Raw genomic sequence first — 24,657 nt, 5'->3', positions numbered from 1 at the left:
TCATACAATGTATGTGTGCACAATGAATGCGCGGATAATTAATTAAGGAAAAGAAACACTAGAAGAGCACAGATAAGTTGCCCTCATAAATTGGAAACTAATTATGGTTGTACAATATTAAAAGAAAACAAGAGGGTGTACAAAAAAATTTAGAAAAAATTACATGTTAACAAGTGCATAAATTCATTTACCACCATGTGTTATCAAGAAAATATGGGAGATCAAATCAAGTAGAGAGCCTTGTGTGAGTGAACAACTAGATCTATTGAGAAACTGGAGGGGGTCACGAAGGGGCATGAATGGAGGTCTAACAAAGGGAAGAGTAATGTTTGATTAGATCCAACAGTAGTTTTACTCAAGGTTCGAAAAATCAGGATTGGGATCAGGATCGATCTTCTAAAAAAACGATACATATCAGCCGGATCGGCTATATTTGTCACTTGGATCAGATCAGACTTTTTAATTACATAAAATTCTAAATATTATTTTAAAATGTAAGAAAACTTCTAAAAGTTTAGAAAAAAGTTTACCAAAAATAAGAAAAAAATAAAGAAAAGAGAAGAAAAAGGGAGAGAGTGGAAGAAATGAAAAAAACTAAGAGAAAAGTAAAGAAATAAATTAAAAAATTATATACTAGAGTTCAACGAAGTTCACCGGAGCTAGATCTATTTATAAGAGAAATAATGGTTATATAGTAACGAGAGAAAAAAAGAAAGAAAGATTGAAAGAAAGAAATAGAGTAAGAGAGATTGAGAAGAAAAAGTGAAAGAGAGAAAAAGAGAGTTAGGATCAGGCGTGGATCGATAGTTTTACTAACTAAATGCATGTTAATTCAAGAAGAAAATGGGAAAATGTTTGCAATGTGCAAACATGAAGAAATAGGTGCTTCTGACCATGCAACATATCGTGTTTTATTATTGCCTTTTCCAGCATATATCAGACACATTAATTGCCATTTTGCCACCCTTTTACTTGCCATTTTGCCACCCTTTTACTAGAAGCTGCACAAAAGTTCTCTATACCGGTAACCTTATAGTAACTCCATGTAACAAAATTAGCACAGTAACAGAAAGACATAATGCAAGTTTAGGGTTGAAAAAAAGTTTTCTTGCTAATTGCATTATCCACTAACCTCAGCATCATTAATTGCATACACCACACAGTAATGTTCCTGTTTGAAAAAAATGAATTCAAATATAAGAACAATGATGAAGGAAATAAAATAAATTGTTTCCAACCATCAATCAAGAAGGAATTACACATTTTTCTCAGACAGTGAACTTGCCTGCATCATATGCCACTCTTCAAACTCATCAAACAATTCCAGACGTTCAATCCTATAATAACAGAATACTCATAAAGGTATACTAAAGCAAGAATAATGATTCAGTTTCTAATCCAGCCTTCAAAGAAGAGATTTGTCCAATGAAACAGATTGAATTATAAAAGCTCGAATAATAAAATTTTGACATTGGAGTCCTTTACGATATTTTCTTTTATAATCTTTTAATTATGCTGTTTTGACTGAATATTCAGGAAATGGACAAAGAATAATCTTTCTATGTGAAGATTTATCTTGAGACAAAAGTATTTGTATGATGAATGAAATGTATAAATATCCAAGAGCAAATCAGCAAACTGCAATAGAAGTTAAATTACATCCTTTAGAAGAAGGGATTTGTAGGCATATGAGTATTGTATTACTCCAATTTATTATGAACAAAATAGTGATATGATTCAAGTAGCTCCTCAAGAGGGAGAAAAGTCCAAGAACTAACATGGGAGAAACTAGTAAGAAAAGACATGATAGTGTTTAATTTGAGATACATCTGCCACTAAGTAGAGATGAATGAAGGAAAAGGATCCATATAATTAGATTCCAAATGGTTAGAATCAAGAGTTAGTGTGGTTGTTACCATTGTATGGTAGTTGAGGATGGGAACATAAATGGAACAAGACCAAAGAAAAATGATGGAATGAGGGACAACGGGAAGTTTGATAGGGTGCATAATATATTGATGGTCCATTCATCTTTAGGCATGTATCATCCTCATATAATGTTATGATCTTAGTTTCAATGGGGAGATTTGGGTAGAAGGAAGAGTAGAAGAAAAGGGAGAAGTAGGGCTTCCCTTAAGGATATAGGGTGGTAAGCCAGTCGAGGAGGTTAGAGGCAGCATAGCCGTAGTAGGAGGGAACAAGAGAGAAGGAGAAAAAAAGATTTAGAGAAGTACCTCAATTCATTCGATAACCATCATAAGACCACCTTGCACATATTTAGAGGCTAACTTAACAAGTAAAACAATTAAAAAATAGTCCTAAAAATAATACAATTTTGCCGATCGCGTTCGAACGCGACAACTAGAACTTTTATCCTTTGAAAACAAAGGTGACTCAGCTCGAGACAACAAGGTCCAATCTCAGTCATATCATATAAAATGATGAAGAATTAACAGTGGCAGTCAAAAGCTATTTCATTACTATCAAACCAGAATATCATTCATCTACAAAGCAGCAGGTAGCATTTGAGGATGTAATGAGGGATAGAACAGTATCAGTGAAAAGCTATTTCATTACTGTCAAACTAGCATCACTGCAATGTGCATAACAACTACCTGCGTCTTTCCTGAATGTCGATAAATTCATTATATATCTTCAGCATATCCCAAGCAACAGCTCTCTGAAAAAGATTCTAGTAGTAAGAAAAGAAAAATCTTCTGTAGCCTGACAGATCTTTTTATATGGGAATAAATATTTTATGGGTCATGAGGAATGCACCTGCCATCCCTGATTGATAAAAAGTTTTTCTTTTGATAGTAAAGTTGGTGTAGCATCTATACTGAGGAGAGGGCATCCCCGACTCTGAAATTTGAGACAGAAGCCAAGGGAACACAATGTTGGCATATTTCTAACTTCACACCACCATTTCTTAACAAAATAATCAAACTAACAAGATAGATAAACATATATTTATACAAAGGAAAAGAAATATTAAAACTATAGCACATACCAAAGCACATAAAGAAATTGAGAAAGAAAAAAACTATTTCCCATATGATGGCACAATAATGGAAGTATATATACAGAGACAGTTGACCTACATATGAAATCTGTACTTCGAGAAAATTAAAAGCGTGCTTTGTGAATTTGTATGTGTGTGCAAATGCACAAATCATGGGTATCCATGATTTGTATTTTCTATGTGCATCTATATGAATATATGATTGTATTCATACATATATTCATATAGATGAAAATACAAACTACGGATTCATATATCGGCTGATACCAACCTATATCGGTCATAGCTGAACTGGTGGTGGACCGGAAGCAGCAAAAGCATTCAGTTTCAGGTTGGCATTGGTAATATCAGCTGATACTTGTATGTATTGGATGAGTATCGGTGTATCGGGCATATTGACCAAACTTGAAGTGTTTATGTAACAACCCAAAATTTTAAAACATAAATAAATAAAATAAATATATAGTTTAGATAATGAGAAATTTTATTTTATCTTTTATATTTTAGGATTTTTATTAAATTAAATTAAATTTTTAGATATATCTTTAAGATATTAGAATCCTTATTCTAATAGGACTCTTATTATATTTTTTTCAATTATAAAAGGGGGACTAGAAGAAAACCCTAGAGGTATTTTTAGGAGATAAATTAGACAGTACCGAAAAAAAAAGATTATTCTTGAGGGAGGTTAGAGAGGAAAAAAAAAGAAGAAAATAGAGAGAAAAAGATTTTATCATACCAAAGAGAAGAAAAGGAAAGAGAAGGCAATTTTGGAGCGCTTTGGAATTCGTGTAGATTACGATTAGGATATGAAAATCAAATTATTTTGGATTGAGCGATCAAGGCAAGTTCCCACTCATATTTTCTTAAATTTTTCTTATATAAAAATAGAATTGATGAATTGTAAATATCTCTTTATATTACTCTGATCGTACTTAATTTTATAAGATAAGAAACTTTATAATATGATGATGTCAATTACACGGGAAGTTAAGAAGTTCGTTATTTTAAGGATTTTCAATAAAGAATTAGAAATGTTAAGATTTTGTATTTTATAGAAAATTCATATTTATCATTCTTGGAAAAAAAAGGGATTTTATTGTTTATTATTTTTCATATTTCAAAGTATTTATTTTTATTGCAGAAAATAAGAAATAAATTAGAAATATTTATATTTAAATGAATTTTTAGATTTCTGAAAATAATTATATCTATTTCTACTGTAGAAAATAAGATATAAAGTAGTAATATTTCAATTTATATGGATTTCGAATTTCTGAAAATAAATAATATTATTTTATTTCAAGAAAATAAGATATAAATTAGAATTACTTCAATTTAAAGGAATTTCGGATTTGTAAAAAAAATATATTTATTATTATATTTTATTTTCAGAAAATAATAGAGATCTTTATGCTAATATATTTTTTTAGAATATGATCAAAAATAAAATATTATTTTTGAGACGTGAAATTTTGCAAGATTAAATATTAGATTATTATTTATTCGTATTTTCTGACTTATTAAGAATGATTTATATTATATATATATTGTAAGAAATAGTAATATTTGAATTTATAGATTATTCATGTTTATATTGTATTTGAAGAATTGAGAATTTTGGTGATTGAGAAAATTGATACTTGAGATTCAGAATGCATCAGTATAGTTGAGTACTAATAAAAGTGAGATCTGGAATCCAATTTATTTTTAAGAAGATAAGTCCAGGGAAAAGATTCTTGGAATATAACGTTGCGACGTGCTACCAAGTGACTCTGGCGGGATTAGGGAAAAAATTCCTGGATTTTTGTCCTGGTGACTCTAATCTTTCTTAACGGCTAGTGAAAAAGTCAGTAGGGTACTATATAGTACCTATTATGACCCTAGACGGATCGACTATCTAGAAAAGTCCCGGGCGCCATTCTGATGGTGACTAGGTAGTGCGATGTGGCCACGAGTCAAAGTACCTATTAATGAGACAATATAGTATTTTATTAGTTTTGGAGGGTTTCCATGGTAGTACACTTTTGGCAGAGATTGATTGCTTTTATATTGATTTATTTAAATGAGATATTATGAATGATTTATGATTCGATTCCCATGATAGTACATTTTCAGTAGAGATTGATTTGTTTTATATTAATTTATTTAAATTGAGATATTATAAGTGATTTATAATTCGAATTCGATGATAATACACTTTAGTAGAGATTCGTTTTATGTTGATTTATTCGGATTGTGTTAATATGAATAATTTATGATTTGATTTCTATGAAAATACACTTTTAGCGGAGATTGATTTGTTTTATATTAACTTATTTAAATTGAGATATTATAAGTGATTTATAATTCGAATTCGATGATAATACACTTTAGTAGAGATTCGTTTTATGTTGATTTATTCGGATTGTGTTAATATGAATAATTTATGATTTGATTTCTATGAAAATACACTTTTAGCGGAGATTGATTCATTTTATATTAATTTATTCAAAATGAGTTAATATGAAAAATTTTATGATTCTAATTTAGTATATATGGATTTTGAAATTCAATATAAGAGACAAGAAAATTATTTATTTTTCAAGACAACTTATATATTATTATTATGATTCTTTTTTTGTTACTATATGTATCACATGATGATCTTTGCCATTAGATATATTATTAGTAGAGTGGGTTACTTGTTGGACGTCTAGCTCATAAGGACTTATTATTTTGTAGGAATTTAAGAAGTCACTTAGTAAGGACTCTAAAGATTGAGTACCGTTTTCGCTGTGCTAATCTATTTTAGGATTTGATTACTATTTGGGCTTTCGTGTTTTCTCCGGGTTTTATCTTAGAGATTTAAGGCCATCATGTTCCCGGATCAGGGCGTGACAGTTTAAGCTAACATATTTCAATCAATGTTGTAAAGAACAACTGCAATATGCATGTCTCGTGTGGTCACCCTATGCAGGCTAGCATTTTAATATAATACAAATGTATATATGATATGAGGCTGGCAATCCATATGCTGTAATAACTCTAAGTTCATATATGGCCTATGCTGTAATAACCCTACGTTCTTAAAAATATAAAAAGAGTAGGGCACGACGCGACCAGCCATGCTGTGTACATCTTCGTCGCCAACATGCATTGCATATTAAGGCTATGGTGGGGATGTCATGCACCCCTACCGACCGACGTCGGCTAGTGCAGTGGCAACACGTGGAGGTAGGACCAAGCCCACCGGTTCTCTCGATTCTATCTCTCATTTTCTCGGTTCTATCTCTCTCATTCTCTTGGTTCTCTTTCTCTCTCTTTCTCGCTCTCTTCCTTTAGTCTCGTCGCCCACCTCAGACCACTGGGAAGAGACGCCGTCGACCCTCTCTTTCGCTAGTGAGCTTCTCCCCTTCCTCTCTTTCCTCTGTCTCTACCCTCCTCTCTTTTCTTTCTCTACCGAGCTCGAGGTCAACAGGGAATCGAGTCCCCAACAAGAGGCTGGCCACTAAGTGGCCACCAGCAACTGTTCTCCTCCCCTGCGGCCTAGCTCCTATCCCCCTTCTCTTCTTCCTGTCTCCTTTTCTTCTTCTCTTGCAATTGCAAGACTCTGCCCAGCAGTGTAGCAGACAAATGGTGCTAGGTTGAGTCCAGCACTGTGGCAATGGGTTTTATTTCCTTTTAATTATGAATTTTATGTAAGTTAATGCAAATAGTTTAATTAAGCAGTTAACTATTTGAAATATAATATATATATATTTGGTAATATAATTATTAGCAAATTATAATTAGTATAATTAATGATTAATATATAAACATAAAAAAATACATATTACTTACATATAACAGATTAATATATAGCTTCATTAATTATAGTCATGAGATTTCTAAATTTACGCTAATATTCATAATATATATATATAGTATGTAATTTTATCAGTTTATTTATACTAATATGTATAGAATAAAAATGATAGGTTTATTTATTTATTATTTTATATAATTAAGTAAAGAATATGTAGTTCTTAATTAATCAAGATAGAGTAAGAATCATAAATTAGTTGTAGTTATATTTTTGTCTACAATTATATTTTTATTTATAATTATACATATTTAGCCTTTCTGATTTACAATTACAATAAGTAGTCTTACCTCGTAGAGACCTTTTCCATATTAAGATATATGATATGATTCGGATGAATATACTTTAGGGGTGTCTTTGTTTCTTGTTTTAGTATTTAATTCATAAAAAAAATAAGTTTTCTATATGTCGCATTCAAACGCGCTTGTGAATACCTGCATCAAGTTCGCACATACAGAGAGTGCGAAATGTGCGTTCGAACGCCGCATTCGAATACGCCTACGAACGCCTACATTGCGTTCACACATACAAAGAACGCAAAATGTGCATTCGAACATGATCGGGCGCATTCGAACGCGGTCGGTAAAAATTTACTGTTTTTAGGTTAATAATTGCCATTTTTAAATTATTTGGTTAGCCTCTAAAGGTGTAGATGGCAACCATGGAATGATTAATGAATGAATTGAGTTTTGCCTTGTCTCCTTCGTCTTCTTCTCTCTCGTTCTCTCGTTCCCCGGCGTCGCCGCTTCTAACCTCCCTCAACTGACTAATCACCCTAGTCCTTTAGGGGCGGCCCACTCCTCCCCTTCTTCAATCTATCTATCATTTTGCCCTATTCCTACCATCACCCATAACCCTTCCATCTCCACATATTCACTTGTGCCTCCTCATTAACGCCGGTCCACCAACCTTCACCATCATCAAGGATCTCGTACCTCTATCCACGGATCCTAAGACGGACTCCCTGACGACGTCCGTCCACTAATCAGACAATATCTCGAGATCCCACCATTCGATTCGCCTAAAACTTGATTTGTTAGAAAGCTCTTTTCAGGGGCTACAACATATCAAAATTTCACATCGGTTTATCGACTAAATCTTTCGGGATCTATTTTCAAGGTTCCGTGTCAGATCCTGTCCAGATCTGAAAATCGAAATAAATCGAGCTTTGGCCAAAAAGGAAGATCGTATCAATCTAGTATCAGAGCCACCGTTTCTTGGACACGTGCTTCCTATGACAACAACCAGAGCCATAGCTGCACGGCGAGATGAGAAAGAAGAGATTCTCCTAATAGAGAAGGGGAAAACGGTTGCAGGGACTTCCACCCGCGGAACCGTCCGATCAAATCGGAATACAGAAGAGCCTAGCATTCAAGCCATGTTTGGGTCTCTTTCCGAATAAATGGCCATCAGCAACCAATGATAAAGATGATGCGGGAATTACAGGCGACAAGTGAAGCCATGGCGAACGGGAATGCACCATCGACCCCATGATGTGAGTCCACCCCCATGAACCCGTTGCCACCGGTTCAGAATTTGTACCCACAAGAGCCTTTGCTGCCACCACCCTATGGGCAAAAACAAGCAAGGATGGTTCCACCAGCCCCAGTTGTAGGTGAGCCCATCCGACGAGCGAACCACTATGGAGATCGCCTTGGAGATCTAGATCCATGAGCGGACAATACGAATCGGAACCGCGTCGAGTTAATCAAAATCAAAAGAGGGATCATCAACCATTCATGATGCATCCTCCTCCAATTAGACAAGGGACTTGGATATGATCCGAATCAAGACAACGGTATCTGTGGACAAATCGTGCGTCTCGAATTCCCGAAGTTCAAAGGTGGCAATCCGATCGATTGGTTGTATAGAGCGGAACAATTCTTTGCATACCAAAGTATAGCGGAAGAATATAAGGTGATGCTTGCAAGCTTCCACCTTGAAGATGCAGCGCTTCATTGGATTCGAGCAGCCAATGCCCATGAGACGATTGAAACTTGAGACGACTTTTGAGCCGATATCACGCGGCGATTTGGAGTGTCGAGGTATGAAAACTTCGATGCTCTCCTCTCAAAGACGGTGTAAAGGATCACGGTTGGAGCATACCAAAAAGAATTTTAGAAGATAAATAGCCGATGCCAACCCCTATGGACGGATCAGCAACTTCATAGCACCTTCATTCCCGGGCTGGGGGGAGACATACAAGCCAACGTGAGGGCTTTAAGGCCTAGAACCTTAAAGGAGGCCTTCGAAGATGTAGTACTCATAAAAGAAAAGAGGCTCCTTAGGAAGATTGGGCTCGAGTTAGAACCCACAGAAGGGTTCGATGTGACGATTAGAGATGGCACCACATTGTGGGCAAATTTCATTTGTGGAGGTGTGGAATTGAAGGTGCAAAAGACCAAACTTTCACATTGGATCTTTATCCGTTGGCCTTACGAGGTGCCGACATTGTTTTGGGAACCCAATGGTTTCAAAGCTTGGGGCCCGTAATATTTGATTTCTCAAACCTCACACTTACATTTCGGAGAAATAGTCGAAGAGTGCTGCTGGATGAGAACCAACCGCAGCAAGGGCCGACCTTGCAACCATTATTGGGACTTCCATGTGCAGAGGACCAAGCTCTACTCTTACAAATGGTTGTTGCTGAACCAGAACATCCACCATCGAGGGAAATACCCGCTGACATGCAAAAACTATTGCAGGAATTCAAAGATCTCTTCGAGGAGCCCCGAGGACTGCCGCCGACCCGTCGGCACGACCATCGCACTCAAATCATTCTAGGAGCTGAACTAGCAAATATTCGACCATATCGATACCCACATGTCCAGAAGGGAGGAGATCAACAAATTGGTGGGGGCAATGCTAGAGCAAGGAATTATTCAACCGAGTAAAAGTGCCTACTCGTTGCCGGTGCTCCTGGTTCGAAAGAAAGATAGGAATTAGCGATTTTGCGTCGATTACCAAACCTTGAATGCGATCATCGTCAAAGACCAGTACCCAATATCGGTGATCGAGGAATTGCTGAATGAACTTACAAGGTAGGCTTACTTTAACAAACTTGACTTAAAAGCGGAGTACCATCAAATCCGCGTCGACCCGAAAGATGTGCACAAAACGGCGTTTCGAACTCACAATGGCCACTATGAGTTCCAAGTCATGCCATTTGAGCTCACCAATGCACTGGCTACCTTTCAAGGGCTGATGAATGACCTTTTTTGCCTGCTCTTGCGTCGGTACGTGCTCGTCTTCTTTGACGATATTTTAGTGTATAGCAGGAATTAGAGCGAGCACTTGCGGTATGTGCGTGAGGTGTTGAATATCTTGCGACAAGATCAATTAAAAATCAAGATGAGCAAGTGTCTTTAGGGTGAGCCACGAGTGAAGTACTTAGGACATAATCTCAGCAAGAGGAGTAGAAGTCGATCCAAGCAAGATTAAGAATATGGTGGACTGACCGATCCCCACTAATCAGCGGGAATTGAGGGGATTCCTAGGGTTGACAGGGTACTACCGGCGATTCATTGCCAACTACAGCAAGATTACTACCCCGCTAACCTCCTTACTCAGAAAAGGAGGGTTTCAATGGACGGGCAAGGCGACGAAGGTCTTGGAAGCATTGAAGACAGCCATGTCTACCGCAGCAGTTCTGGCACTACCAGATTTCAGCAAACCTTTTGTGGCGGAATGCGATGCTTCGGGTGAGGGCATTGGAGCTGTTTTGATGTAAGAGGATAGGCCCGTGGCATATATGAGTAAGGCATTATCGAACCAGTCGCGACAGCTATCCACCTATGAGTGTGAAATGCTAGCAATTCTGCACACTGTCACCAAATGGCGACCCTACTTGATTGGCCAATGGTTTACTATCCGCACGGACCAGCGTAGCTTATCCTACTTCATGGAGCAACGTGTGCACACCCCAGCACAGCAACGGTGGGTCACAAAACTCCTTGGGTATGACTACGAGCTAGTTTACAAAAAGGGAATCGAAAACCGAGCAGCCGATGCTCTTTCGTGTCAACCAGACTCAAGTGAGCTCGCCACCTTTTCAGCACCAACCCTTCTTCTATTTTCAGATATGTGGGGAACCAGTGCAGAGGATCAAATCATGGAGGAGCTTGAGTCAGAGTTCAATGATCGCTTTCCTAATTTCAAACCTTGAGGACAAGGTTGTAGAAGCGTGGTGGATTGATACGATTTAGATGGATACACTTTCAGGATGTCTTTATTTTTTGTTTTAGTGTTTAATTCATAGAAAAAATAAGTTTTCTGTATATCGCGTTCGAACGCAAGTGAAATACATTCGAACGCGCTTGTGAACGCCTGCATCAAGTTCTCACATACAGAGAGTGCGAAATGTGCGTTCAAACGCACCTGCAAATGCCTGCATCGCGTTCATACATACAGAGAACGCAAAATGTACGTTCGAATGCGGTCAACGAAAATCTACTGTTTTAGGGTTAATAATTGTCATTTTTAAATTGTTTGATTAGCCTCTAAAGGTGTGGATGGCAACTATGGAATGATTATTGAATGAATTAAGTTTTGCCTTGTCTCCTTTGTCTTCTTCTCTCCTGTTCTCTCATTTCCCGACGTCACCGCTTCTAACCTCCCTAAACTGGCCAATCACCCTAGTCCCTTAGGGGCGCTCCCCTTTCTTCTAATCTATCACTTTGCCCTAACCCTTCCATCACCCATAACCTTTCCATCTCCACGTACTCACCGGTGCCACCCTATTAAAGCTGGTCCACCAACCTTCACCAACACCAAAGATCTCGTGCCCCATCCACGGATCCTAAGACGGACTCCCTGACGTTCATCCCTAATCAGATGATATCTCGAGATCCCGCCGTCCAATTCACTTGAAATTTGATTTGTTAGAAAGCTCTTTTTCAGAGCTACAACATATCAAAATTTCACATTGATCCGACAGCTGAATCTTTCGGGATCTATTTGCAAAGTTCTGTGTCAGATCCTGTCCAGATCTGAAAATCGGAATAAATCGAGCCTTGGCCCAAAAGAGATCGTATCAATATATTATATATTATGTATATACAATCCGTTTTGGCTTCTAGCATGATTATATGATGTTATATAAAGATGATTACAGTTAAGCATATTTTATCATTCATTTAATTCGATTTGTCTTGAATATGAATATACTGATGATATATAAAGATGATTAGAGATGAATAGATTATCTATATTTTATGTTGAGTTGATCTCTAGTATGAGTATACATGTATTAAATATATAGTTAGAGACTACATGGTATCATATTTCTATTAACTTCTTTACTATCTAAATTTCTAATATACGTGACTTGTTATATTACTAGATAAAATATACATGATCTATCATTTAGAAGGAAAGCATGAAATCTTATTGATAAGATAGCTGATAGAAAACGTGAGCATACCGGAGTGGGCGTGAGGGTTATGACGCGCTTGGTGGATGATTGATCGCTTGATATATTCGCGATCCTTTAGCCTTACATCTAAGGTTGTTAATCTGTGTCCGCAGCAGACATTTGAACACATGTCGTTCGCCAAAATATGTGGCAAGTTATTCTCACGTAATTTCTATTAGGTAAAAGAGTATTTGGTCTAGATGAATGTTGATATACCCTTTGCGAATAGCAAGGTATGATTATGATTGAGATGCCCTTTGTAGATGGCAGGATATGTTTTGACTATTTGGGCATGATGATAAAACCAAGTACCGGATATTGGCTATGCACAGTGGTCTAGTATGATAATATTATATCGAAATGACATTAATAATTGAAATATTAAGAAATGCATATGATTCTATTATTATTTTATATTAATGATTATCGAGTAGTTATCATGCCTCAGATATGATTGCATTTGATATAACACGGTCATAGTCGATATATATCATGTGTCATATTTGATAAAGTTATAATAATGGTATGACTGAAGATTTATTTATATATTATCGAGAATTATATATTTGATCGGTTATGACATGATATCTACTATACATCTAATATTATTAAGAATATATTTCTATGCTCATTCATAGCATAATACTTCTTTCTAATTCATATTATCTAATGCATGATTTACTCTCTATTACGCATTACTAATTCGAGATAAGGTCTATTCACTGAACCTTTAGCTCATGATCTATTTCTTTTTTATTCTCAAAAATCTAAGTAAATAGATTGAGCAGGATTACTCCATTAGAGACCTTGCTAGCATTTAAGAAGTAAAATGTTATTAGTGTTGTATGTTAAATGAGTTTATATTATATAATGTATTATATGACTTTTCAGAGTGATGTATTTATCCTTATTGTTACTATAAACAGGTGACTTTGCACTTAATATATAATGTAGATAAAACTATTATGTATATGTAATCGTGAGATACTCTTGTTGGCATGTTGTGGCTTGTGTGGAGCTTTATTAAGGTTATTAGTATTTTGTTGATACCCTGACATGAGTTATTCTTAGTTTAGATGTTATGGATAAATTATAATATTAATACATATTTTATTTGATTGTCGACAACAAACTGATACGATCACGTCTCAGGCTATGGAGCTCTGATACCAAGCTTTGATACGATCACGCCTCGGGCTATGGAGCTCTGATACCAAGCTTGATACGATCACGCCTCGGGCTATGGAGCTCTGATACCAAATTGATACGATCTCCCATTAGGCTAAGGTTCGATCTCTTCCAATTTCCTGATCTGGACTAGATCTGGCACGGAACTTTGAAATAAGATCCCGAAATATTCCACCGTCGGATCGACGTGAAATTTTGATATATTGTAGCCCCGGAAAAGAGCTTTCCAACAAATCAAGTTTCAAGCAAATCGGAGTTGGGAATCTCGAGATATCGTTCGTTTAGTGGACGAACGTTAGGATGGTCTGTTTTGGATCCATGGATGGAGGCACGTGATCCTAGGTAATGGTGGATGGTGGAGGACCGGCGTTAATAGGGTGGCACCGGTGAAAAGGTGGTGGTGGAAGGGTTATGGGTGATGGAAGGGTTAGGGCAAGTGTCGGATAGATTGGAAGAAGGGGGAGGAGAGGGCCACCCCTAAGGAACTAGGGTGATTGGCCGGTCGAGGGAGGTTAGAAGCAGCGTCGCCGGGGATTGAGAGAACGGGAACGAAGAAGACGAAGGAGGCAAGGCAAAACTCAATCTCAATATTCAAATAATCAATTCTGACTTTGGTTGCCATCCACATCCTTTTAAAGGCTAACCAACAACTCAAAATTAACCCTAAAAATACAATTTTCGTCGACCGCGTTCGAACGCACCACGTTTGAACGCACGATCGAACGCGCCTTTCGGTATTTGCGAACGTGATGTAGGCGTTCACAGTGCGTTCGAACGCACAGTGCACTCTCTTCACCCACATTCACAGCCCCGTTCACAAACCGCGTTCGAACTCACTCCATCCGCGTTCGAACGTGACTTACAGAAAACTTATTTTAATGGAAATTAAACACTAAAACATGAAACAAAAACACCCCTAAAGTGAATCTATGCTCGAGACGACGTCGGTGAAGTCCGAATCGTATCAATCCACCACGCTTCCGCAACCTTGTCCTCAAGGTTTGAAGTTTGTGAAGCGATCTTTGAACTCTGACTCAAGTTCCTCCATGGTATGATCTTCTGCATTGGCTCCCCACATATCTGAAGATATAGGAAATACTGGTGCTGAAAATGAGGCAAGCTCACTTGTGTCCGGTTGGCGCGAAAGAGCATTAGCCACTCGATTCTCGATCAGCAAGTTCCAAGTCAAGCACGATCCTATCCGTCGCCGCGAGTCTATCGTAGGTACGCAAGACAGGGGGAGTGTGACCATTATCGCCTCAAAGGGGTTCATCCTCAGTCGAGCTTGGATACTTGTACTCCTACTAGCCCAAGGTGGAATTCGGGTCCATCTGCATTGAGTCCACTTGGTCTCGGGTGGTCGAACCACTTGACTCAATGTCAGTTCAGCAATAGAAATCTGGTGTCTCCGATTGTGCTCGGGAGGTCGAGTTATATGCAGTTGGTGGATCCGGATTAGGTCCTCCCAATGACTCGAGTTAGGTTCAGCGACATCCATTTGCAATAGTAGAGCCCGGTGCCCTCCACAAGGAAAGCCCACAAGTGGTTGCAATGTCGGCCCCTGCCGCGGTTGATTGCGGTTGATTTCCATCCAGCAGCACCCTTCGTCCATTCCTCCGAAATGTCAGTGTGAGGTTTGAGAAATCAAAGGTTACGGGCCCCAAGCTTTGAAGCCATTGAGTCCCTAAAACAATGTCGGCACCTCGCAAGGCCAATGGATAAAGATCCAATGTGAAAGTTTGGCTTTGCACCTTCAATTCCACACCTCCACAAATAAAATCTGCTCGCAATGTGGTGCCATCTCCGATCGTCACATCGAATCCTTCCGTGGGTTCCGACTCAAGCCCAATCTTCCTAAGGAGCCTCTTGTCAATGAAGTTGTGGGTGGACCCGGTGTCAATCAAGATTCTCACTGTGGTTTTCTTGACTTTACAGTTCACCCGCAAGGTCTTTGGCACAGCTGTCCCCGAATAGGCGTGAAGGGAGATTTCAGCTATCATGTCCTCCACGGGTTGCTCCTCAGCTTCTTCTCCTTGATGTCTAACCACATCTGCACTCTCAGCTGCAAACTCATCCTCAACTTCCTCCAATCCATCGATTAGCATCACCGATCCCATCGGTTAAGCGCAGCAATGCCCGGGTACAAACTTCTCATCACAACGGAAGCATAGGCCCTTGGCTCTTCTTTCTTCTACTTGGGCAGGTGTGAGTGCTCGTCCTAGACCTCTAGGTGCATACTTCACATCTTGGGATGGCTTCAAAGGTGCTCGAGGAGATACCATTGTAGCAACAACTCTTGGTACTCCGGTGATGTTTCCTGCCGTTACGGTTGGTTGGGATTGATTGCGGCTTCCTTGGCTTGTCCAACTCTGCTTCAGGTGTATCTTCATAACCCTATGTTTGTCTTCCATAAGCACCGCATCTTCGAAGGCCTCCTTTAAGGTTCTAGGCCTTAAAGCCCTCACATCGGCTTGTATGTCACCCCGCAGCCCGGAGATGAAGGTGCTGTGAAGTTGCTGATCTGTCCATGGTGGGTGACATTGGCTACTAATCCTCTCAAATTCTTCTTGGTATGACCCAACCGTGGTCTTTTGCACCGTCTTTGAGAGGAGAGCATCAAAGTATTCATATCCAGATGCTCCAAATCGCTGTGTGATATCGGCGCAAAATTCAGCCCAAGTTTCGATGGCCTCTATGGCATTGGCTGCTCGAAACCAATGAAGCGCCGCATCCTCAAGGTGGAAGCTCGCAAGCGTCACCTTGTATTCTTCCGCCGTACCTTGGTATGCAAAGAATTGCTCCGCCCTATACAACCAATCGATCGGATCGCCACCTTTGAACTTGGGGAATTTGAGACGCACGACTTGTCCACGGATGCCATTGTCTCGTTCCGGATCATGTCCAAGTCCTTGTCTAACCGGGGAAGGATGCACCATGAAGGGTTGATGATCCCTCCTTCGGTTTTAATTAACTCGCCGTGGTTCCGGATCATGTTGACCCGCCCACGGATCTTGATCTCCAAGGTGGTCTCCATGGTTGTTCGCTCGTCGGATGGGTTCACCTGCAACTGGACCTGGTGTAACCATCCTTGCTTGCTTCTGCCCATAGGGGGGTGGTAGCAGCGGCTCTTGTGGTTGCAAAGGCCGAACCGGTGGCGGTGGGTTCAAGGGGGTGGACTCACGTCGTGGGGTCGAGGGTGCGTTCCCGTTCGCCATTGCTTCCCTTGTCACCCGTAGTTCCCGCATCATCTCCATCATCATTTGATTATTAATGGCCATTTGCTCGGAAAGAGACCCCAACACGGTTTGAACGCTAGGTTCTTCCGTATTCCGATTAGATCGGGCGGTTCCGTGGGTGGAAGTCCCTGCAACCGTTTCTCTCTCCTCTATTGGGAGAATCTCTTCTTCATCATCTCGCTGTGCAGCCATGGATCTGGTGGTCGTCATAGGAAGCCCTTGTCCGAGGAACGGTGGCTCTGATACCAAGCTTGATACGATCACGCCTCGGGCTATGGAGCTCTGATACCAAGCTTGATACGATCACGCCTCGGGCTATGGAGCTCTGATACCAAATTGATACGATCTCCCCTTAGACTAAGGTTCGATCTTTTCCAATTTCCTGATCTGGACTAGATCTGGCACGGAACTTTGAAATAAGATCCCGAAATATTCCACCGTCGGATCGACGTGAAATTTTGATATGTTATAGCCCCGGAAAAGAGCTTTCCAACAAATCAAGTTTCAAGCGAATCGGAGTTGGGGATCTCGAGATATCGTTCGTTTAGTGAACGAACGTTAGGATGGTCTGTTTTGGATCCGTGGATGGAGGCACGTGATCCTAGGTAATGGTGGATGGTGGAGGACCGGCATTAATAGGGTGGCACCGGTGAAAAGGTGGTGGTGGAAGGGTTATGAGTGATGGAAGGGTTAGGGCAAGTGTCGGATAGATTGGAAGAAGGGGGAGGAGAGGGCCGATCGAGGGAGGTTAGAAGCGGCGTCGCCGGGGATTGAGAGAACGAGAACGAAGAAGACGAAGGAGGCAAGGCAAAACTCAATCTCAATATTCAAATAATCAATTCTGACTTTGGTTGCCATCCACATCCTTTTAAAGGCTAACCAACAACTCAAAATTAACCCTAAAAATACAATTTTCATCGACCGCGTTCGAACTCGCCCGACCGCGTTCGAACGCACGATCGAACGCGCCTCTTGGTATTTGCGAACGTGATGCAGGCGTTCACAGTGCGTTCGAACGCACCGCGTTCGAACGCACAGTGCACTCTCTTCACCCACGTTCACAACCCCGTTCACAGACCGCGTTCGAACTCACTCCATTCGCGTTCGAACGCGACTTACAGAAAACTTATTTTAATGGAAATTAAACACTAAAACATGAAACAAAAACACCCTTAAAGTGAATCTATGCTCGAGACGACGTCGGTGAAGTCCGAATCGTATCACAAACTAAGTTTCACATATACCGTATGTGCTGTGTGGGCTGATGGCATGCATATGACTGGGACTACGTGTTACATATACAGATTACAAAATAGGCCACCCCAGCCAAGGTGGTGATCAGAACTGCTTTTCACAATACTTGTTTAGGTTTATGTTTACTTGCTCTTGAACCAGATGTCAGTTGGATAATCACAGGGCATAAAATTATACCGCTACACCGCTTTTAACATATCTGAATGTCTTTTGCAGTAGCAAAATTAATACTACCACTAAACTATTGATGACCAACAGACAAACCATCAATACAAATTTGAATGCAAAACCTAATTCTAATGAAGAACAATTAGGGAAGTAGACTGTTACCTCAAGATTCCTTATCATTTGTTGTCCAAATGCATCATCAGGGTGGATCTGAGAGTAAACATGAAACAAATATCCAATAACTAATCAATATACAAGCATAAAAGAAGCTTAAGATATCAAAAAGATAACCAGTAATAACCTGTTCATATAAGAAGAAAACTGCAGCTGAGAACTTTTTTGATGCCCATCCAACAATAGCACTAGTTGAATTTGGGTCCAAGTATATTAAGACACACTCTGCAATTATAAAGGTTGGCAGGCTGATAACAAGATCAGAATAAACTAGTTCAATAATCTCCAAGATAGATGTTAAAAAAAAATCTTAGAAATATAACTTAACAATTGACATTTAACTAAAAGCTCATACAACATATTGTTTCTTTAAGAACACAGCTCAAAGCACCTGAACCTGATTGTTTCAGGCATAATGAACTAAATGCCACGTCAAAATCATGTTGTTTTACTTTTCTTGCTATCAGGGATAAAGCAGGCAACTGTATATAGCTTTTAAGAATACATAAGAAAAATAAATAAATGGAACAAATACTCTGTTTTAAAATTAACAGAAACTACCTAATTGTAGAATATAGTAATTTAGAAAGAAGGCAAAAGGAAGGAGCCTTACAGAGGATCTAATTGTGCCAAATCTATGATGGAATCTAGTTTTGGAGTATCACGTATATCAACAGGAAATAGCTTGTAATGATCACTTATCACTTCACCTTTCTCTGCAATATTGAGAAAATATATTATTAGCATGCAATGAAGATAATAGCAATCAACTGCTCAGTGGCAACAACTATCTTGCAATATAAATCAAGAAATTCTTAAACTAAGAAAATCATAGGACATATGACATCCACTGCTCCCTTAATTAATTGAGAACAAAGTAGGAAAAATTAGGATCGGGATTGGGATTGGGATTGGCTTTCTGAAAAAAACAATACATATTAGCCGGATCGGCCGTATCAATCGTTGGATCGGGATATTTTTAATTACATAAAATTTTAAATATTATTTAAAATATACGAATATTTTTAAAAATTTAGAAAACATGACAAAAATATAAGAAAATAATAATTATTCACATATGACCTTTAAAAATTAAACAAAAGAACTAACAGCCTTTGTTTGATATATTTGGAATGTCACAAACAAATTCTGTTAAAGTAATTCGCTATACTCAAAAGGTAAAGAAGGTGAGTGATAAGAATTGATATATTCTCCATTAAACTAAAATTTAGATAAGAATTTCGTAACTCTTAAGCAAGAATAATTTTTGAACTTATTTCTTGTCTATTCCACTTCCAAAGAATATCTTTTTAAGGGCTAAATAGATGGCCAATAAATAACATTATAGGACAGCACAACATACTAAGGCAGAAAGAACAAAATAAAGACACAAAGAAAAGTGTGCTGGAAGTAAATAGCCACTAAATTTCATTAAATGCCCAACACTTACTAAGTCAAAAAAATTGAAAAGACACATAATAATGAACAAAAATCAAAACTTAATCCATATTCTTCTGGTCTTAAAATAGGTTAAATCAAGCGCAAATATAACCCAAGTTAATTACATTCACAAATGAGCAAAGTAGTCCCTTTAGGCTTAGTCTCCACTTCGTTTTTTGCTGAATCTTCTATACCACCCACTTTCTCTACAGAGAATTGCTAAAGAGTAATTTGGAAGAGAAAACTCAAGCAAGAAAATGGGACGAACAACATCATGGATATGGACAAACACACAAGGTCATCTATGGCCACAATGATGTGGCAACCCTTGGTTGTTGTGGGCACGCAAGCTCTAGCTCGGCTACCTGTGGCTAGGAGTGGTCTTGAGATATACAAAGGTATCCCATGACCTCCGACGTATTGTCTCACAGCAGCCTAAGTGGAAGGACGAAAACCAAAAACTTCTGCTTCATTTGCAATCAAAAATTCATTCTAGGGCACAAATGCGCTAGCTGGCAATGGTGATACTGATAGAGGAACCAATTGGAACTAAATTTGAGGCCGAGGTATATGAAGGAGCTGGACTAGAGGAGGAAGCCACTAAGGGGATAGGGAGTGAAAAGGAGAAGATCCACGGTGAGATCTCCTTGCATGCATATTCAAGGTCCACCGCAACACGGGCTATGCAGGTGGATGGAACGATAAAAAATTGTTCGGTTCGTGTTCTAATTGACAACGATAGTACCCATAACTTCCTCAATGAGAAGATGGTTTAAAGAATATGATTGGAGATGGAGCCCTTCGCTGGTTTTGATATCGTCATTGGAGACAATAAGAGCCGAAGTAATTTGTTGATGTGTGATTCTTCAAGTCCAAGGAGACACCGTCCTATTGGACTTGAATCTGCTGAACCTTCCAGAGTAGAACTTCTACTTAGAGTTTAGTGGCTTAAAAATATTGGCAAATGTCTATTCTGACTTTGAGGAATTGACCATGGAATTTTGAAGTATTAGCACGAGTGTTGAAAGGGCTAGCTTGACAACCCAAGCCAGCAAAGTTTGTTCCTCATTCAATATGGACTTTTCCTCTACATCAAGTGTTGAGAGCAATATATGAATTGGATCAAGAGATGAAAGAGTTGCCAAAGGTCCTCCAGTCAGATACAAGCAACAAATCGAAGCACCAAATTTGAGACGTCCATAAAACCACATTCTAGTATTGTCGGACCCAAGTTTGCGAACGGTTATCACTAGACAGTTCCACAATTCACCTTTGGCTAGACATGAGGACATTTTAGGACCTACAAAAGGGTCTCTCAGAATTGTACATGGATGGGGCTGAAATGGGACATAAGAGTCTATGTGAGCGGATGCTATGTATGCCAACATGTGAGGATTGACTCAATGAAACAGGCAGGATTCAACCTTTGTCGATTCCTAAGCAAGTCTTGGAGGACATAGCTATAGACTTTATCAACAGATTGCCCTTGCAACAAGGTCACTCTATCATATTAATAATAGTGGATCGTTTGTCCAAGTATGCCCATCTATCGGCTCTTTTGCATTCGTATACCGTGGGAAAGATGACAAAAATGTGCATGCAAGGCATAGCAAAGTTACATATGGTAGGTACCCTACTCTTTTGTGTCGGATTAAGATCCGATCTTCTAAGTCAATTTTGATAAGAATTCTTCACTCTTCAAAAAACCACTTTTAGGATGAGCTCCTCCTACCTACCACCCACAAACAAACTCGGAGGTATTGAACTAATGCTTGAGCAATATCTTCACTGCTATGTGGGGGATCAACCTCAACAGTGGCCCCCATATTTGCCATAGGGGGCGTGATCTTACAACACCTCCCATCACTAAGTAATAGATATCGACTTCATTTCAAGCAATTTACGAACGTCTGTCCCCCTTATAAGGTCTTACTAGGACTTTGATAGATCCCATCTTGTTAGATCAAAATGACATATAGTGGTGGCTACAACTTCAACTAACAGTAGCTCAATATAGGATGAAACAAGTGAATGATTAGCAACATCAGAAGCAGACTTTTGAGGCTGGAGATTAGGTCTATGTCCGACACCAATCTTATTGTTAGTGTTCATTTCGACCAATCTTGAACCCTAAGCTGTCCCATCACTACTTTGGGCCCTATCAGGTGGAAGAGCAGACCAGACTGGTGGCATATCAACTTGTTCTACTAGTAGATTAATGGTGTATTTGGAATCCCATGTATCAAGGCTCCAAGCTCATAGGTACCACATTACTTGACTTGATAATAGATACAAGTGAGTTTAGGCCAATTCGATTATTATGAATACGTCGAGTCCGATTGAATGGCATGGGCAGCCAATGGCTAACTCGACATGGATGACTAAAGAATAAAAGTAGAGAAGTGCACTGAAGAGAAGTCGTAGTCGAACTAGGAGCAATCGGGAAAATGCTCATGGAAAATTACACCTCTAGGAAAATGCATTTGAGAAGCAAGAAGAATCATCTATCAATACCCTTCACACTGGGAGTTGTAAACAAGAAAAGCACACCTATTAGATTGGTGAGAAAATTTGGTGTGCTCAAATAGAGTGAGAGAAAGAAACAAGTGCAACAAAAAACTATGATATGGTCATAGCCTCATAGGAATGAAGAATTGAGAAAGTCTAATAGATTACAGAACGATCCCTTCAAGATCTGGATTGCTTGTAGAAAGCAGTCCGCACAACTGAGGAAAAATATTCACTAAATATTCTCCCATAATCAGACAATTACGAAACCAAGGTTGATCGATCCGTAACTTTCTGATCTACGTTTTTCGTATTTATACCCTTTGCATATTCGAACTGCAACTGGGACAAAAACACGATAGAGTGGGGGTGATGGTGGTAGTGACGGGTGGAGTGGATATTAGAGTTATGAATGATAATGAAGATATGATGGATGGTTGATGTAGTTTAAGGGATAAGGATGAAGGAGAAGAAGTGGTCGAGATCCTAAGAAGTAGGAAGGACTCGACGGACGAGGGAGATTAGAAGATAGATAAGACCTTGCCAATAGTAAAGGTGGCTAGTTGGTGAAGAGGGAGGAGAGAGATTAGGATAGAGAGACTAGAGAGAGGATAGAGGATAGAAATCAATATTCATTTATCATAATGATTTTGGCTGTCATCCACACCTTTATAGAGGCTAGTCAACAAGCTAAAATAATAATTATTAACCCTGATTCTAGCGGACTCCCGTCAATCGCATTCGAACGGAGTCGACCGCGTTCGAACGCACAAAAAACATTCTCTGTGGATGCAAACTGATGTAGGCATTCACATGCAAGCGTTAAAACACGCCCAACAATGTTCGGATGCACATTTCACATTCCTATTTTTGTGAACTGATGCAGGCGTTCGAACGCCCCCTTTCACATTCGAACACGACCTACAAAAAATTTATTTTAATAAAAATAAGTAACTAATGCGATAAGAAAAGACTCTAGCAAGGTGTATCAAAGTCTTACTCCAAGACTAAGGCCATTAGATTAGATATGGGGAAATAGATGAATTCAAGGAACATAATCAAGATAAGAAAAAATATAGATTTCAATTGGAAAAGCAGCAAATAAACTAGAAAAGAGAACAGAACACAAGAGAAAAGACTTGATTAAAAAAAGAAAAGTTGGTTTCTATAGGTTGCTAGTACCCATTGGCATGAAAGCACTACAGTGCCAAAACCAAAAAAATGAAAATATATGTATCTTCTGGGGTCAGGCTTTCAGTACTATTAGAGTTATTAGATTTATATATTATTCATTTATCTTATTTTATCATGACCTTGTATAAATAGGGCCTTGCTCTCTCTTTCATCAATAGGAAAATACAAAACATTTTTCTCCCAACTCTTCTCTTCTCCTTCTCTCTTCTCCCTCAACCCAATCTAGGGTCAAGTCTAATAACGTTACATGGTATCAGAGCAATCTCGATCTCTAGAGACACTTGTTGGATCTCTCATTCTCCAACAGTCCCTCTCCATCTCCCTCTTCGATTGTGTCTTCTTCTTCTTCTTCTTCTTCTTCTTCTTCTTCTTTCTTTCACCATTTTCGATCTCGAGAGCTGCCCCCCTCACTCCTCGAGCTTGTCTGCTGCTGCAGTAGCCACTGCCGCAGCCTCCACCACAGCTGTAGACGCAGCAGCAGCAATCAGCCACTGTTTTCAGCAGCAGCACAACGTGTTTTTTTTTTTTCGGCCTTCTCACCATCTTCTTCGTTCAGCAGCAGCAGCAGCACTGTGTTCAGCAGCAGTAGCAACAGCCCGACCACATATTTCTTCAATCCAGAAGCAGCAGCAGAATTTTTTTTCTCTTGGGCTAGTGCCCACCAGGTGTTCGACGAAAGTCCTTGTCTCCACAGCCCTCTTCTTTTGCAGTTTTTCGATTCTGCAACAGCAGCATTTTCTTAACTAGTACCCACCACGTGAAGGTTTATTGTATCCACAGCTCCCCTTCTTTCTTTTTTTTTTTTTTTTCTCTGCTGCACTATTCAAAAGTCCTGCTCACCAAGTGTTCGACATAAGGCTTGAGTGGGGTCAAGTTGGAAATCTTGAATCGCTTTCAAGGTGTTTGATAGATTGTCGTCCCTTCTAATGGCGTCTTATGTCCCGGTCGATCGTGAGAGTGTATCATTAGTCGGTTTTCTACTTGTGACTCAGCGGGATTGGACCACATGGGCCTCTTCCATTGAGACGGTTCTCCGCGGTCGACGTCTTCTCGGGCACATCGATGGCATCTCTGTGGGGTGTGCTCCCCCTCGCACTTTCATCCAGGCCACCACTGTGGCTTCTACTGAATCTGATACAACCAAGGCTATTCAGTCGGAGATTCCGTCTCTGGTGTATGATGAGTGGGCCCTGCGTGACATGGAAGTTTGCACCTA

The 24,657-nt window shown here is 39.3% G+C and overlaps 1 protein-coding gene across 5 annotated transcripts in view; it reads right to left on the bottom strand.

The window, feature by feature from the left end:
• The window catches only part of LOC140770828 (leucine carboxyl methyltransferase 1 homolog), a 61,422-nt gene that overhangs the window by 5,202 nt on the left and 31,563 nt on the right, over window positions 1–24,657 (bottom strand). For all 5 annotated transcript variants that reach the window (XM_073112116.1, XM_073112117.1, XM_073112120.1 and 2 more), the window contains exons 6-12: window positions 18,913–19,015; window positions 18,427–18,547; window positions 18,288–18,335; window positions 2,779–2,862; window positions 2,616–2,680; window positions 1,286–1,337; window positions 1,133–1,171 (exon numbers count right to left, since the gene is read on the bottom strand). In XM_073112116.1, coding sequence (XP_072968217.1) covers window positions 1,133–1,171; window positions 1,286–1,337; window positions 2,616–2,680; window positions 2,779–2,862; window positions 18,288–18,335; window positions 18,427–18,547; window positions 18,913–19,015 — 512 coding nt within the window. The remainder of the gene's footprint in view (window positions 1–1,132; window positions 1,172–1,285; window positions 1,338–2,615; window positions 2,681–2,778; window positions 2,863–18,287; window positions 18,336–18,426; window positions 18,548–18,912; window positions 19,016–24,657) is intronic.

The sequence above is a fragment of the Typha angustifolia genome, chromosome 11, assembly GCF_048772165.1.
Source record: "Typha angustifolia cultivar Huaian chromosome 11, ASM4877216v1, whole genome shotgun sequence".
In the NCBI taxonomy this organism is placed as follows: domain Eukaryota; kingdom Viridiplantae; phylum Streptophyta; class Magnoliopsida; order Poales; family Typhaceae; genus Typha; species Typha angustifolia.
This window is presented reverse-complemented; position numbering and strand designations above follow the sequence as displayed.